This window comes from Orbicella franksi, chromosome 1 (genome assembly GCF_964199315.1).
Source record: "Orbicella franksi chromosome 1, jaOrbFran1.1, whole genome shotgun sequence".
NCBI classification, from domain to species: Eukaryota; Metazoa; Cnidaria; class Anthozoa; order Scleractinia; family Merulinidae; genus Orbicella; species Orbicella franksi.
This window is the reverse complement of record NC_138145.1, coordinates 36,562,148-36,579,647: the sequence shown is the minus strand read 5'-3', so window position 1 is coordinate 36,579,647 and position 17,500 is coordinate 36,562,148. Positions and strand designations below refer to the sequence as shown.

The following is a 17,500-nucleotide window of genomic DNA, read 5'->3' as shown; positions in this document are numbered from 1 at the left end:
TTGACAGAGGGGAATAAAACTCAAAAATTAATAACCTGTAAATTCTGTGATAACACTTCCTAGCTTTCATTGAATGCTATTTAACAATTAGACCCGTAGCCCACAGGGGTTACGGGTCAATAGCCCATGACGCGAAGGCGAATGGGCTATTGACCTGTGGCCCTTGTGGGCGAAGGGTCTAATTATTTAGTATCACCCGCCTAGTCGGACAGAAAAGGCAATAATAAAGTTAGCAAATGCAAGGTGAAGAAATATTTATTTGGGAATAAAACGAAAGAAAGTGTCACGCTCGATTGCGCCAATTTCGCTACCCGAGGACTATTACTGATAGTCCTCTAGTAGCGTAGCCAATTAAAATGCAGGATTTGCATTTGTCCACTGGTTGGGTGATACCAATTATTGCTAGACATGTGCTAGCCAAAATGAGGTTTTGCGTACCACGACATGAAGTGTCATAGAAGTACTGACCAGGGTTGCATTAAGAAAACAAATTTACCTCAAGAAATGAGATGTCATTATGTTAATTCTATGAAGTTAAAACTACCTGTATTTAACTTTAGATCAGCCCTTGATACTGAAGTGATCACTAAGGTTGTCACAATGTGCCAAACACCACAAGTGGTAAGAAACAAACCTCAACGCTACCTTTACTACTTGTCAATGATAATAAATAGTCATTTACTGAGCACAAAGCAAAGTCTCTCAGAAGACTAGTTTCGAGCGGGAAGAAATGAAGATGTGGTCGATATTTTAGGAATTTTCCACAGCTTATTTTTTGATACGCCTCAGGTGCTTATTTATCTTTGGTTGTAAAGGGTGAAAATTTTGCCCAAGCTATAGAGCGTTTTCATTGTCACGCAATCAAAATAATATCAAAAACCATTCAGTGGATAAGGTCAAGAAATTGTGATATTACAGAAGATAAATAAAGAAGACACTTCTCCAAGTTTAAGGTGTGTTCGTTGTCCCAAAGTTGAGATATTCGTCGAAATGTTCCGCGCAAATTTACAGCGCCTAGTATGGAGCCGCGATGTTGGCGTTCCTCTGTGGTACACCAATATGGCAGCCGGAAAATAGTGTTAACATCTGGAACTTACTTTGGTTGTCTGGGACAATGATTAACTGCAGTGAACATGTAAAAATTTAAATAAGCACTTTTCCAAATACGACAACGTCTTAAATGGCTAAAAATCACGAGAAAAATACATAGTTTTCGACTAACGCGATCGTAGCTTTATGTCACGCACCGCCATAACTTCGAAATTCAAAATGCGCTGGTTTCCAAACGAAAGGCGCTATTGAGCCGGAAAGTTGTAAACAGATATAACTTAAGTATCTCTTATGCCTGATGAGGATAAAAACTTTAGGGGCCCTTTAGTTTGGATTTAAGAATTTGATGACGTCACGTGAAAACGCTGGATACCGTCATGGAAGGTGGAAGGTTTTGAACGAGAAAGTCTATGAATCATGTAGTCGATAGATCCCATGAAAGCTACATCCACGAAGAACCCGCTGAAATTCCATAATAATAAATACGTACAAAACACACAGCGATAAAACGAGAAGAAAGTGACTTTTATATCTCACTGTTTGCATATTTTGACACCTCTTACCGATGCCTGTATAACCTTTGCATCTAGAGAGACTGTGTAGCAGTAGAATCCGCGAGTTAGCCATCGTGGCGAGGACTGTAGTGAACACCCAAATATGCTCATTGATTTATCAATACATGTAACTAAAACCGTTCCGGAATCAATTGAATCATGTCGGAGGATGAAATAATAAAGCTATTTGCTCATCCGGTTATTCTGGGGAAAAGAGCAGATGCAAGTGAATGTCCCAAGGGGAATGGGTTGCTAGCGATGGACTGCTAGCAAAGTATCGGCTGATGCTCAGCCAGAGCAGTTCAAAGCATGTGTTGTCGGAATTTCTCCACTTGTTCTTTTTTTCAGATTGTTGCCGTGACAAAGAGTAGAAGAATAACCCAGTGTGATGTGAACAGTTGCACAGCAATTTGCCATGTTGGGCTGCCTGTGCCTTTCCTGCTCTCATCTCAGTCGCCGTGCATCTGCGCTGATGGGAAGGTCTTGATATTGATTGGCGCTCAGATGGATGAAGAAAATCATGATGACCTGGGCATCGAGGTAAGTGCACTATTACAAGTCTTATGAAAGGATCAAGGAGAACCGTTTACTGGTGAGACTTTGCTACTTGATACAGATCTGATTCATAATGGCTGTCTACCAAAGTGGGAATTGTTTTTTATTTGTACACCGATTCGAGATAACAACATGGAATTGTTTGGTTATTTCTTAGATAGCTTACAAAACAGGCGGATTAGCGGAGAAAAACTTTTAATCGCTTCATGCTATGGAAAGCTCTAGCATACTGTAGACTATGTAGATCAACCGCTTCATTGCAAGTATTTTACGTTGTAGAGTTATATGAAATGCTATAGATTTATAATTTTCATTGTAATGTTACCTCAGCATTCGTTTTATCCGTGTACACTGTAGAAAGTATCATTGCTGTTTGTTTTTCAGACAGCCGTGCCATTTTCATATCCTCTGGAACACTTTCCAACACTTAAAAAATACTGGAAAGAAGAGGTAACCGCTGACTCGTCATCGCACAAGCCAACCAACACCATTGATGCCAGACTGCATTCCCTCATACAAGACAGGTAAAAATAACTTGTTTAACAAGTAGTGCGCTGAACTCTGAATCGTCTGGCTACTTACCTTTTGACTTTTTGATCTGGAAATCGTTGGTTAATCGTTGGCTACGATTAATTAGAAATTGGATCTTGTGTCGCACAATTCACGGACTAATAATATTGTGCTTTTCAAATGGGCCTACCACTAAGCGTTGGTCCGATTTTAAAATTACTCACCCGATTACTCTCTGAATTGTAGACGGTCCAATTACTATTACTTATTAGTAGAATTCTACTTAAATAATAAGATTATTCGCTCTCGATTTCTATGAGGCGATAGTTGATTCGGTCTTCGGCCTCATCATCCTTAAATTGAAGGCGTCTTTCAGTTTGTCAGCAATTCATTGCCGGATCAGATACAGAAAACTAGTGAACACTTTCAGGGGCTGGACCTCGTAACTTCTTGCTTGTTGCGGCCTGCGTTAATATCCTGACTTCTTGCGGTTAGAGTTTCAACGTCTTGCGTTTAGAAAGGTTCTTGCGGATTAACCACATTTTCACTTCTCGCGCCGACTTGAGTGTTCTTCCGGGCGCAAAAACTTATTGCGCCACATTCTGAGCTTGCATTATTTCTAAAGGAGCTACGTCACGGTTTGTGCATCTTAAAAAGTTTAGTCTAAGTTTTTCAAGTTCGTCTTGTGTAATCTGTGTTAATCTTCTCCCTCCTTAACCAGCCTTGTTCCTTTATGGTTTATTATTATTTCTTTGGTGTTTTTCTATCTTAGTTAACTACTATTTTCAGGTTTCCTTCAGTTTAATGATAATTATGTACGTGGGCAAAATAACTCAAAATAGCGTGATTGAGCTCCTTTAAGCTGTACTGTAGACTGGTTGGAAAGAACATCAAGGGAATTTTATCACAATGTCAAAGTTCATATTTCATTGTAAATCGCTGTTTTTTAATTTCTATACTCTTCCTTTTTTTCTTTCATGAGGACTTCTCAGTCAAGAGAACAGACAACTGAGACTTCAGCAGCGGTGGTCTCAATATCAAACTGAATTGAAGAATATTCAGAACAACAAGATGAGAAAAAACCATTCCACTTGGCTCACTGCTAAATCTGTAAGTACCGCCTAATTTATACCTTGCAATTCAGGCCACGCACGTTCACACGACACCGGAGAAACTTATATATAAGTGATATAAATGACCAAACGTTTATGGTTTTGCTACATGATAATTAAATTGAGGCAATTACATACATGTACTCGCTTAGTTCTTGAAACATTGGACATAACTCGTTATGTGACTGATATTACGAAGATATATTTACCAAAACGAAAAACGAGTATGTAGTTGCCTAAATTTAATAATGACATAACAAGACGATAAGAATTGGTTTGGTCGTTTCTAACCCGTTTAATCATAACAATTACAATTTCCTCGATTGCGATTGGTTTTAAAAAAACTCCTATTTTCCACTAACTCACTTGCCAAGTTGTTATCGGACAGTTTGTTATCGGACAGTTCAACAAGCCAATCAAGTTCAAAGTTGTAGTTTAAATCAACCAATCGCAACCTTGGTTTCAATTACCAGTAATTTACGCCTCCTTTGTCAGTCTTTTAATGCAAATATTTCCTTCCTTTCATAACTTAGCTATACTTCTTTTCTCGGAAATTGTAATTTTTTTTTTTGATTAATTGGAAATGAGACTTCGTGTCGTGCGATTCGGTCTGTAATCATACTCGTGATAAACAAATCAAACTCCCGCTGCGCGGTCGTCCCAGTTTGTTATCACGCGTATGATTACAGACCGAACTGGACTCCACTCAGTCCTATTACCATTACATGATTACGTAGATATACATAACAATGCTGTTTATTAAGAACAAAAGACCGAAACTGAACACGCAAGCGGATTCCATTCGCGCGAAACTTTTTACCTGAATGTTTTTATGTAACGTTTGCTAATTAATCCTAAGTACATGAAGTCGTCTTTACTAACGTTAATTTTTTGCTTAAATGAGTATGTAGTGGCCTCAATTAATTGTGAACCAAATAATAAGCAAGAGCTTGGTTGGCTAATAACTTGTTTTGTAATGTTCGAAAATATACAGAACACAATGAGAGGGTCGTACAGGGGAACTCTGGCGATACGTGATTAGCTGATTTTATTTTTCGTGAAACGTGAATTTAGGAAATTAGCCTTCGTGATCCGCCACTTGAAGTTTTTTCGTGACCCGTGAAGAACTAGAATTATTAACCGATATTCGTGATTTCACCACTCTGTTCTACGTGATTTTGAGACGCGTGTCCTCAGGGAGATTCATTAAGACTAAAAACATCCGAATGTGACCTCTGTATAATTATGGCACTACCTATCGAGAGTGATTTGGATTTGGGATTTGTAATATGAAGCCTTAACATAGCCTTTTACGATTTTGCTTTCTTTACTCTCTCTTTCTAGTCTAAGAGCGGGTTATTAAAAAGAAAACTTTACTTGCTTATTTTCTTGATTCGGGAAAATGAAATTTTAATTTCCGTGATCTGCGATTCGCTATTTTTCCCATTCGTGAACCGTGCCAGAGCGGGCATAAATTTATTTTGGGCCGGACTCGGATTCATTTTTTTTTTTAACTCTGAGAAGGGCCCAAAACATATTTATGCCCAAGAACACAAACTCTGTTACTATTATTATCACTTTAAAGGGCATTGATAAGATAAAAATTGAAAGCAATGACAACAAAACCGTCTGAACAATCACGCGAGCGTTTACAAGTTGAATGGCTTTTATTTTCCCTCAATGAAAATACACAATACATCAAGCGAACCTGGTTAGAAATTACAAAATCTTGCCATTTGAGTTTTCAAAAATTGTAGAAGACATGAAAGGAAAGTTCCATAAAGCTTATCTCTAAGTGTTGAAATTAATTGCACAATTGCTAAACTGACAATTTTCATTGGTTTATTTCAGCGGGCTAAAATACAGTTTAGCCCGTCAAATTCTCCATTTTAGCCCGCAAAATGCGCCACAATGTCCGACACAGTGATAATAATGGAAGTTCTTTAGTGCATATTTTGCTTCTGTAAACAACGTCTAATTTCTAGCATTTCATTCTCCTTAAAACTTTCAATAAGTAATTTTTGATACTTTTGAGTTTTTAGGAAACTGAAGTGGTTGAGAAAATAGAGTGTATTTATTTATTTTTTCTATATATTTTAGATTGTGAAATAATATGGCCGCAGGGAATCGTTAACGAAGACTCTTTGCCTCTTAACTTATTCAAACCTTCTTTATGTGCCTTTATCTTTAATCATTAATCACCAGAGCACATCTCTCACAGTATGTGTACTAGACATCATGGCTGCGATTAATGAAAAAGCCTTTCTTTTTTTCACTTCAATTTATTAGAGTGTGTCTACTGGAGTTTAAAACGGACAAGTCAAGGTCGAGAAATCTGTCGCAGCTTGAAGCGTATGGGAGAGTGTCAAGGGATTTCACAGACCACATTGATACAGATAAAGAAAAACTGAACTTAGTCCATTGATGAGAATCGCACTTGGCAATCACGTTTCTGACAAATCTCGCTATCTGGGACATTTATCGAGACATTGCGTAAACGTAATCACGAACTGCGACACGACTATTGAAACCAAACCCACGTCTCAATTTTTTCCAACGACCACTTAAGTAGAACGTTAATCAGAAAGACAATATTTATTCACCAGTTTTTAGATCGTAGTCAAGAATGTATTGGGTATACTGCAGCTTATGGCAAGTTTTTAAGTCCTTCTGAAATTGCCCTAACAGAAAATAATAAATTTCGATCATATTTTGCAAATAAAAACGCATTATGAAATGACATTGTTTCCGCCTTTTTGATAGTTTAGAGTAGGTGAAGGGAAGGTTTACTTTAAAACTACAAGAAGAAGTAAGGAGTTTAAAATGGTTTTAAAGGCAATGTGAAGCTGTATCGACGAAACAACAATCACGCGAGGCTCTGTGGCTGCCACACGCGATAGAACGCGTCAAATGTTGAATAACAATGCCAATTTCATTAAAAACAGAGTAAATGGCTGTTGCCCAAATATAAATCATCTCGGACTTGACAAAAAATCCGCCATAAATGAAATTTCCAGCAATTTCCATGAATAACTTAACTATAATTTAGGTGAGAAGGTGCATTTAGGTCGACCAGCTGCCAATAGCGCTTTTTCAGTATAAATTACTTGAAACATATAAAGCAGACCACACTGGCGATTTCGAGGCTTGATGAGTCAAACAAAAATGAATATCACATCGGGAGCTAATATTACTTCAAAAAACGCCTCTGGCTCCGAAATGATTGTTCATTCCAAGGCAGAAGGCATTGCATGGTGTTGCGCGTTCATTTTGACCACTTTGCTTGTTGTGGCTGGAAACCTTCTCACTATTGTACTGTTTGCTGCGAACAAAAGTCTTCGTAGAAAGAGTTTGTTTCTTGTCATCAATATGGCGTTTGCTGACCTGATGCTAGGAACACTATCAATGCCTGGCTACATCTTCTTCATCGGAGAGTACAATTTTCAACTGTGGACGGGACGCATGTCTTCATCTTTGGATTACGCCCATGATCTGGTCGATACGTTTTTTATGCATGCTTCATTAATTTCCGCAGCGATGATATCAGGTGAGAGATTGTATGCTATTGCGTGGCCACTCAGATATAAGCGATTACTGTCAACGAAAAACTACTGCGCTATTATTTCGATGTCTTGGATACTAACAATTCTTGTAACTGCATTTGAAATAACACTGGGTCACTTAACTTCTCCGGAATATGAGAATTATGCTTGGATGTCTTTCGGTTTGATAATAACGTTCGTTATTTGTAGTTGTAACATCAGTATTTGGAGAAAGTTTCAGAACGCAGAACTTACTTTCCAAGCACAGAACTGGGCAGCGCGAAACAGACGTTTAACAAAAACCTTGTTGCTTGTATCTGTTCTCGCGCTCCTCTCATGGCTGCCTTTAATTATCATGGATGCTTTAGAAGTTATTTTTGAGGTCACAATTCCTGCAGGTAATTTTTATTACGCAGTAACCCTTCTGAATTATTCGAACTCTTTTCTCAATCCAGTTGTGTATGGATTAAGAATTCCCGAGTTTAGACGGGCGCTGGCTATTTGCTGTTTTAAGAGGAAACTGGCGGTCAATATCAAAAATACTGAACCAAAATGTAGACACAATTTCAGTTTAACCTCGGATAGAGGGCTGAAAACACTACGAATGCCGAGTCATAAACATCGACGAACGTCCTTGGAAGTGGAATCTACACAGGATACTTCACTGTGATGAAAAACTGCCTTTGCGTCTTGTGTATTAACTCAAAAGACGTAATTAAGGGTGCGTTGTGTCACGCCCACGAAAATAACTTTTGCTTCGTTTGTTCTTAAGAGTCCCTGTCCATAAATATGGAAAATAACTCGGCAAGGGTCGAAAATTCGATTTCGCTCATATTCCTATGGTAGATAGCCTAGGGCATCACAAAAACTACTGGATAGTTTTTTTTGCCAAAATGGCGCATTATTGACTTGGCGCGATAATGGGTTTTATGCTGAGGCGGGGCCTTGTCTTATCTTACGGTACAAGCTGCAGAGGTAGATAGCCATTAATGGGCTAGACACCACACGCAGAGCAAGCTTTAAATTCGTGTGCTCTGCTAAGGGCCCGGACGCACTGGGCAAATTTTTGTTTATTTTGCGAAAAAATCTGTCATCAATCCCCTGAGACAAGTGCGTCCGGTGATTTTTAGATCTACCAAATTTTGTCAAGGATTACCAAACTTCAAAGACGCCGTCGTCCTGTCTCGGAGCTGGACAAATTTTTGTCAGGCGTGAAATCTGACAGATTTGTCAATTTACACGCCATGATTTGAAGGAAAATGTCAATCAAGAAAATTTGATGTCTATTTTTTTGAGTATTTCAGTCCGAAGCCCGCCAAAATTACATTTATATTTGCGCGGCAATCAAACGACAAACACGGAAGATTCGTACCTCGGTATGCTCCATGACGATCCGTTAACACAGTACAACTATTACGGTTCCGAAGTCTACGTTAACATTGCAGCTGCATCTCCAGGACCAAGCTCTGCTCAATTTGTACATTCGTATTTCCACCCGAGTCAGCCGAGTACAAGTACAAGTACAAGTTTCACGACTACAAGTAATCAAATTGAAAGCAGCCAAGCTGAGGATTCAAGAGCAGACGAGAGCAGAAAAAGGGGCAAAGGTCCAAAGAAACAAGCGGCAAAGTACGACTCGTTTGAGCCAGAGGAAGAGCGGTATTTGGTGAATTTATGGGTATCATACCACGAAAGGCTGGAAAGCAAAGACGCGCGAAAGTACTGGTCAAAGATCGTCGACGAATTGAACGCAAAGTACAACCACAGCCGAAACGTGGAAAACTGCAAAAGGAAAATGAAGTATTTAGTGGGCAAATACAAGGAGCGTAAAGATTGGAAGCGAAAACAGAGCGGTGGTTCCATTTGGAAGTCTCCGCACTACGACGAAATAGATGCAGTGCTCGGAGTGCGTGACGTCGTCACGTTCAGCAGTGTTGCGGGAGCTGGTTCGGAGAACTCAAACACGTCAAACGCAACAAGCCAAGAAGAATCTTCATCAGGCACTCCTTCTCCTGCTCCTGCCGACACTTCAACCACTTCAGCAGACAGTGAAAAGGAGAGCAGGCGCATGAGAAAGAAAAGGAAGACCCCACAGACCCCTGATCCCGACAACGAAACCGGAAAAGTCATGAAGACCGTGACAGACCAGGGAGAAAGGATTGCCAGCGTAATGGAAAAGGTGCAAGAGGCTCAGACGAAAGAAATGGACATGATGACCAAATTTATGGGCGCCATGCTTGAAATTTTAAACAAAGACAATTGATATGAACAAAGGAACACTTTCTGGCTTTGATAATCGAACAAAACGAAAGTAATGATTGCACATGTGTAACGCAACGTTTCAGTTGAAATTATTAGCTAATGATTATTTTCGTGAATCAGTGAAATGTTCAATTTGTTAAAAAACTTTTGCTATTTAAATGGATTTAAACATTTACTCAAGCTCTTAATCATACTGTTTTTGTAATATCAGTTTATGATTGTATTTGAAAGTCCGTGAAATTACCATTTAGAGGAAAAATAGTGATGTTTACATTTTGAGTCACATCTCGTAACGCAACGCGTTGGCGAGCGTTCGTGGCAGAGTTTCATGTAAAATAAAACAACATTTTGATGAATTTGTTTAATAGCACGTTGAGTGTCTGGCATCTACAGATTATCCTTTAGAATTTCTCTGATAACCTCTCCATCACCAATCACATCACCATTAGGGTTTTGTCCATCATTTCTATCATCTCCATCATCAAAGTCCCATTCATCTCTGTGTAGAATGCAAAAATTGTGAAGCACAGCGCATGAGACAATAATCTTGGAAACTCGTGCTACACTTGCTTCTTCAATAAAAGACAGTATACGCCATCGGCCTTTTACTATTCCAAATGCTCACTCCACCTTAACTCTAGCGGCAGAGAACTGCTTGTTAAATTGAATCTCACTTGGATCTCTCGTTCCTTCAGGGTAGGGTTTTTGAAGCCAGCGCGAAAGCGGGTACGCACTATCCCCCACCAAATAGGGCTGTATTTCGTGACCGCCAATTACATGATTGGCGCTGCGAGAACGTCCCCATGTTCTGCTCTGTCGTAAAAAGACGAGTTTCGAAGAACTCGCGCATCATGCAAGCTACCAGGAAAGCCAGCGGCGATATCCATAAATATTTTTCTTCCGTCGACGATGCCTTGCACCGCCACATCGTGCTGTTGATATCGGCTAAAGTAGTCAACAGCGCTTTCTTTTGGAGCCTTTATTTTTATATGTGTCCCATCGATGGCGCCTGCTACGTTTGGTAGATCCGATAATTCTGCGAACGTTTCGATGGAGGCTCTTGTCTCTACTTTGTTAGCTGGAAATTTGATGAAGTCGTTTCTAAAATCGTATAGTGCATTTACGACATCAGTGAATGCTTCACGAGCAGTTGCTTTACCAACATTCATTGCAATGCCTGCGTTTTCGAATGACCCACCATGTGCTAAGCGATATAGTCCGATGGCCAAGACTTTTTCTGGTGGGATGCAGTTCCTCAACCGCGTGTCTTCCCTTTGTAGCTTATGACGAAGTGTAACCAACAGAGTGTCAAACGTGTCGCGCGACATTCTCATCTGGCGATAAAAGAATTCTTCGGGGATATTACGCCTATGAAAATGAATTTCAAACCAAGAATTGCAAGGCCTAGGTAGGTTCCAATAATAAGGATGGGGCCTTCGCCGCCTTCTACGGACAAGTCTGTTGTGGTACTCTAGAATCAGTTGCAGTCGAACAAGGTGAAGCCTCCACTGGCATAGTAGAAGTAGCAGCTGCCTCTGCTGAAGTTGAACGAATTCAAGGATGAAGAAAACTAGAATACAAGCAATAATATGCCGAGGCAACATATTCGATCGAAGAGGTAAAAGATCATGAACTCTAGACCCATGAACTCTAGTGAGATCACATGAAGCCTTTCCCGCGAACAGCGCGTAAGCGATGGTGTTAATTTCCATGTGATTGACACTTGTGGTTAACAAATATTTTGTTGTGATTCAGTGCGCCCACGCTTGACAAATTAAAAATTTGGCAGAGACAAATTTTGTCGAGATTTTTGGAAGGGCCAAACAAATTTTGTCAGTCCAGTACGTCCGGACTCTAACCCTCTCCCCTTTTTCTGCTAGCGCCGATCGCGATAGCTGTTTAGCCTTAGAAGCGTACTTTACTTTCTTTCGTCGGTCCTCCACCATCCCCTGAGCTCCTCCTCTGCTCTTGCTACCTCTTACTGGGCTGGCTGTTTTTCGCCCCAACTTTATTCACTGAATCAAATATAGCGATGTTTAATTGATTAATTTGACACCTTAGCATTTGAATAGTTTGAAATAAACGCCACGTGAGTGGCCACATTAATCCAAACAAGTGTTTCAGTGATTCTGTGGTTTCTGGCCGCATGCACGACCGCGATTATAACCATTTCATTATAGTCTTTTGCGCGCTGGGTTTATAAATAGGCGTCGCTCTCGACATAAATATCCTTTTATTTCAAAGAAATATGCGCATTACCAAATTCCGTTAAAATCGTCATTTGACGCACCATTTTATTAAACAAGTTTGAGAGCCTCGCATGCAAAACCACATCGTTCTTTCGTCCTTAAAACACTCAAATATTTTTGTGCGATGTTTAAATGTGTACTGGGTTGATTTTACGGAATGTTGCGGTTTTTGTTGGGTGCAAAATAATTAAATTTCGTAGACATGTATTTCATTCATTTTAAAGTACTTTGTAAAAATAATCGATTTTCACCATGTGCGAAACCTTCAAATGGATTAAGCTTCTGGTGGTTGAATCGCAGAAGGATAGTCTACAGATTCCTGTAAAACTTTCTCTGGGCAAATGTTTGTGAGCGACGCGAGAGCTTTTCAAAGTACGTTAAAAATGCAGACATTTGACCATCCGTCGTCAAATTTCAATTTACGAGTTAGACATATTTTAGCACGCGCCACATGTCTTGAGCTATATTAAGTTGAAATAGACACATGGACGTGTCCGCTTAATAGGGGTTGGCCGCTTAATAGAGGTTGGTGTACCTTGATTAATTTTTCACCATCGGGTTATGAATTTAGCTAAATTTCTTAGTAAACATGTTAATTAAAGACAATCGTGATAGACGTCATTCTCGGAGACCCATGGGCAGTTAGTGGGGGCGGGGAAAAAGTCTAAACGGGTCTTCGCCCGAACTTTTTTCTCACCCGTTTAGACTTTTCCCCACTCTCACTAAACTGCCCATGGGTCTGCGAGGATGACGTCTAAAATGATTGTTTTGAATTAACTCCGCGTTGACAAAGAAATTTATAACCCGATAGTGACAAAATGTTCAAGGTACTCCAACCTCTATTAAACGGCCAACCCATATTAAGCGGCCACCTCCCATTTCCCCGAGGGTATCTAACTGTATTATACGTAAACCAGAAATAATTGCACAGCGCGAAAAGACCTAGGTACGAGTTTAGCGTTACAGTATTTACGCAGGGCGTGTAGGTAGCGGTGGTCTAGTAAAAGATGACAACACGGGCAATGGTTAACTATTCATTCTTTTCACTGCTTAATTTAATCTCTTCCTACTCAACAAGATTGCGTGCTCCGTGTAGTTCCAAGCCTTACGGAGCCTTACGTATTGGGATAGAAACTGTCCTACCCCTACCCCCTAAAACAGGATGACAGCATTGCGTGACGAACAAACAAGGAACCGCTGCAAGCAAGGATTCAAGCAGCAATAGATCAAACGATGATCAAACCTAATATTTTGGTGTAGTGCAAAGCAAGCAACTATGTACAAATCACTTAGCCGTTTTTGACTTAGATGTAGTGGTGATCATATGTGTCGAAAGAGGGTCATAGATTCATGGTATTCGACCATTAAATAAGTTGACAGTTGGCGATGTACATCGGACGTTGTGTAAACAAGTTGAGCAAACTTCTGCTTTACGTGCGACGAATGGTGACAGAAACACGTCAAATCGGCTTTTGGACCTGCCTTTTACAGCAAATAAGTTTAGACCATTTCGAAATTATCAGCTCTGTGTCTATTTAACAAATGGTAAACGCCATAGCGTGCACTATTGAGTTATGGATGCACGCGGGAGGTTGCTAAGCACGAAAGAAGCGTAAGAGTCGCACGAGGCGATAGCCGAGCGCGACTCTAGCTTCTTGAGTGCCTAGCAAACCTCCCAAGTGCATCCATAACTCAATAGTACACGTTATGGCGTGTATCATTTGTTTTATAACATAACATTGAGACATTGGAACAACAGAAGTCCTTTTATTGAGGTACATCACAAAAAAATGTTCGTGTAGTCTTACATGACGAGAGAAAACAAGCGCGCGAAAATTCATTCATGACAACCGACTGCACACCAGTAACTCGATAAAGTTTCATCTTCAGACAACTGTGAAGACAGTTTCGCAATTCTGACAGAAGGACGTTGGCCATTACTTTAAAAAAACGTCTGTCAAAAGATTTGCGTTGTAAACATTAGCACACACGTCAGCAGCGTACACCCACGGGCAAATAGTAGACGCTAAATTAACCAATCAGAGCGCGCGCTTTGCTTTAGTTATGCTATAATTTAACTTAATATAGCTCAAGACATGTGGCGCGTGCTAAAATATGTCCAACCCGTAAATTGAAATTTGACGACGGATGGTCAAATGTCTGCATTTTTAACGTACTTTGAAAAGCTCTCGCGTCGCTCACAAACATTTGCCCAGAGAAAGTTTTACAGGAATCTGTAGACCATCTTTCTGCGATTCAACCACCAGAAGCTTAATCCATTTGAGGGTTTCGCACATGGTGAAAATCGATTATTTTTACGAAGTACTTTAAAGTGAATGAAATACATGTCTACGAAATTTAATTATTTTGCACCCAACAAAAACCGCAACATTCCGTAAAATCAACCCAGTACACATTTAAGAGCCAGTGCCCATAACTATGGACCAAACAACGGCACAAGTCGAAAAATCGATTTTGCTCATTTTTTGCCCATAGATTGGCCCTAGCTAGTAAACAAACGGACCATAGTTAGTTTCTGCTAATGCAGCTTTTTTGGGGAGAAATTTGCGAAAAACGATTTTGCCCCGATTGAGCTCAAAATCTACTTCCTGTTATGCTAAATTTTCTGAAAATTTGATTGCTTTGCGCGTCGCACAGCAGCTAATTAAGAATCTTTCAATGGTCTTTACATTCAGCTCAGGTCTTCATGGTATGACTGAGCGAAAAATAAAATAAATCGAGGTTTCTTTTGAGCCCGAAACGAGATCGAACAGAAACGCAAAATATTACGATGTGTTGCAAACGAATTATAGCACTAAAAAATCGCCATATTTTTCTATGGGCTATAACTTTAAATGCCATAAAAACACTTTCTACGGGTTAACTGTACACCCACCTGTTTGAAAATCAAAAAATATCTCTGGGCAAATGGTTTTAAGTCGCCCGCCTTGGCCTGTGCTTCTCATAGATTTTTCCCTGAACCGCCGTGAGAATGTAAACAATTGCGTGACGCGGGCGGTCACCGTGAATACATTATTCGTTTCCAACAAACCGCAGATGGCTATCTTAGAACATTTGGGTGAAAAAAGAAACACATAATGGACCACTTTTAACTTTAATATTTTGAAAGTCATCGCTTTGGAAATTTCGTTAATGAAAAACGTCAATTAAAAGCAATTTACTTGGAGTTCGGGTGTTACTGCTATGTCGTTTTAAGCTGTCGTTCTTTCTTTCATCATTTTAATTACAAGAGCGAGTTCTAGAAAGAAAATCGTTCTAAGTTCATTTGTTAAGCGTAATGACAAGTTGATATTGTTGGTTTGTATTGTAGCCTTACGTGATCTGAAGGAACGCTACAGTGATTAAATTTGTATTTGTTGATTGATTGCGACGGATCGATTTTCGGTTAAACCTTTTTATTTGTACCAACACATTTAGTGCCTTTTCTCCTTCTAAAAAGTTGGAAAAAGTAAAGTAAACAAATCCTAAAAGTTTAAATCATAAATAAGAGGCATCGACATTGCGAGTGTCTCGGTAAGCTGTTAATTTGAACAATTACTGTGCTGGACGGATTGCTTTCCAGGTTACGCACGTATTATACATATAGTTCATTGTGCGCGAATGTTTCTGTTTCAAACAACTGAAATGCTCAATGCTTTTTTTCTTTTTTTCTTCAGTCTTAAAACTTAAGGTTAGAGTTAAGCTAAACCCTAAACTGTTTTGGCGGCCAACCTATTTTCGGCTAATTGCTTAGTCAAATTATATATATATATATATTTCATTGAAATTCGCTCTTCCGTGACCGACTTCCGCGAACAAAACAAGATGGCTGTTCGCTGTTCATTTAAGACTACAATCCTGGTCAAAAGTGTGGGGACAGTTACGGCAGATGACTTCACAGGCAGCCTCTCTTAAGACCAAAACCGCGCAAGCCCGCCTACCTCCCTCCCCCTGTCAATGTTGATAAAAATCTTGAAGAAAAAAAATCCTTGACAATAGCTTCAGAATAGCCACGTTTGAAGAATTGTTCGCCTCCTAGAACAGTATTCTCGAACTAAAGAGACGAGAAGATAGATATTCACGTCTTATTCCAATAATAGCGATTTTTCAGCAATCGCGTTTGGTTCCAACACAACTGTCTAACCACTTTCTATTGTCCCTTTTTCCTTTTTTCCCACATCCGATCTAGTCTTTAGAATAGCTTTGTTTTCATGCAACATTGCTAGGGGGGAGGGGGGTCAATTGTACTTGCTTCTATTCATCTTTTGTTCTAAAACTTTAAGGACGTCGTTGAAATCGAGGGTTTTAGCGCGCAAAAGGGGGAGGTGTCCCAACAACTTATGGCCAGGATTGTAGGTTAACACGAGAGGAAATTGTTCCGGATTCGCGATGAATTCGGAACGTTTCAGTGCCGGATTGATTTTGCCGTTTACATAAAAGTGGACGAATCTGAAAAAAAAACTCCCCGGAATTTAAAGTGGGAACTTTGAATCCGAAAACTTTTGAATCTGGAGAGTTTTGTCGTGTAAACAATTTTCTCTCGAATCCGCATATTTTTCCGCCTGTGATCTTTTGAGTTTGCGGTGGAACGAAAATGGCGGATTACATGATCCAGTCGTCTACGTAGTCGAGTCGTAGGCACATTAATGGCCATTTGATGGCGGTCGCTGGGTGATTACCTCGTGCTGTTTCAGGTGTAGATAATCACTTTTATAATACTGCGCAGATGACGACGATGGCACGATCGAAAACCTCGACGGTTCTAGATATTAAGTAAAGACCAGAATAACTTCCTGGAGGGACCTGACATGATGGACAACAGTACCGTGGTCAGCGAGTCGAAAGAAAACTTCAGACTGTCTCAACCTACCCCTAGCCTTATTTTCGGAGGCATTTTGTTTCTCGTTGTCGAGGCAACAAACTGCTTGTTAACCATTCCATCATGAATGTGCCCGGAGTTATCGTCGTGTGTAAACGGTTAAGAATCCGAATATCCTTTCACTGTAAACCCCTACTAATCCGAATACTCTAAAATTGATGAATCCGGGAACTTTTACGAATCCAAAAAAAAATCCTTTAGTGTAAACCTAGTCCTAGATCGACCACTGTAATGTTTATTTGTCTACCAGTGTTATGATCTGCAAATTTCAGTTAATTGATCAAACAACCAAAGTAGAAAAGATAGAGTTTTTCCCAGTATGATCGAAACTTAAACGCAATTTCTTCCTGGGCTAATTCAATTCAAGAAATTCCAGGTTTTCTAGCTGAGTTTGAGCATATTGTGTAGGTACAAATTTTCTACACAGCTAGAAGAGCTGAGATGCCATCACGCAGTTAGTAGTTTATAGAAATTATGGTATTTCCACTTGACTTTATTTGTCAGTCAATGACTCAATTGCCATAAACCATAGAGGATTGGTTAAGTGTATCTCTAAAACTGCCACTATATTGTAAGTTATCAGTGAAAGCAATAAAATAAACAAGTGTTAAAATCATTTCCCGGAGTACTGTAGCAACGTTCTTTATCAGGGATGTCGTGGGTGTTGCAATGCAAATGAAAAAACATATATATTTATACTAACTTAAACAAAAAAAAAAAACATTTTCCATTATTTTATCCACACAACGTTTCAAAAATTGCTTTCATCGGATTGCTGGAAACGAAT

The 17,500-nt window shown here is 39.6% G+C and overlaps 2 protein-coding genes and 1 pseudogene across 2 annotated transcripts; all 3 read left to right on the top strand.

The window, feature by feature from the left end:
• Positions 1-6,336, top strand: part of LOC145484356 (WD repeat-containing protein 93-like) — an 11,790-nt pseudogene extending 5,454 nt beyond the window's left edge.
• A 664-nt stretch (positions 6,337-7,000) lies between these two features.
• On the top strand, positions 7,001-7,993 carry LOC145496096 (adenosine receptor A3-like). The gene has a single exon (XM_081475759.1). It carries the CDS (start codon positions 7,001-7,003, stop codon positions 7,991-7,993), a length of 993 nt encoding a protein of 330 aa, XP_081331885.1.
• A 705-nt stretch (positions 7,994-8,698) lies between these two features.
• Positions 8,699-9,656, top strand: LOC145480260 (uncharacterized). The gene has a single exon (XM_081458613.1). The coding sequence runs from the start codon at positions 8,702-8,704 to the stop codon at positions 9,584-9,586; it is 885 nt and encodes a 294-aa protein (XP_081314739.1). The 5' UTR covers positions 8,699-8,701; the 3' UTR covers positions 9,587-9,656.
• Positions 9,657-17,500: the final 7,844 nt, after the last annotated feature.

Excerpts from the sequence above, each read along its gene's own strand:
- LOC145496096 (XM_081475759.1), top strand. The coding sequence starts at position 7,001 with ATGATTGTTCATTCCAAGGCAGAAGGCATTGCATGGTGTTGCGCGTTC.
- LOC145480260 (XM_081458613.1), top strand. The coding sequence starts at position 8,702 with ATGCTCCATGACGATCCGTTAACACAGTACAACTATTACGGTTCCGAA.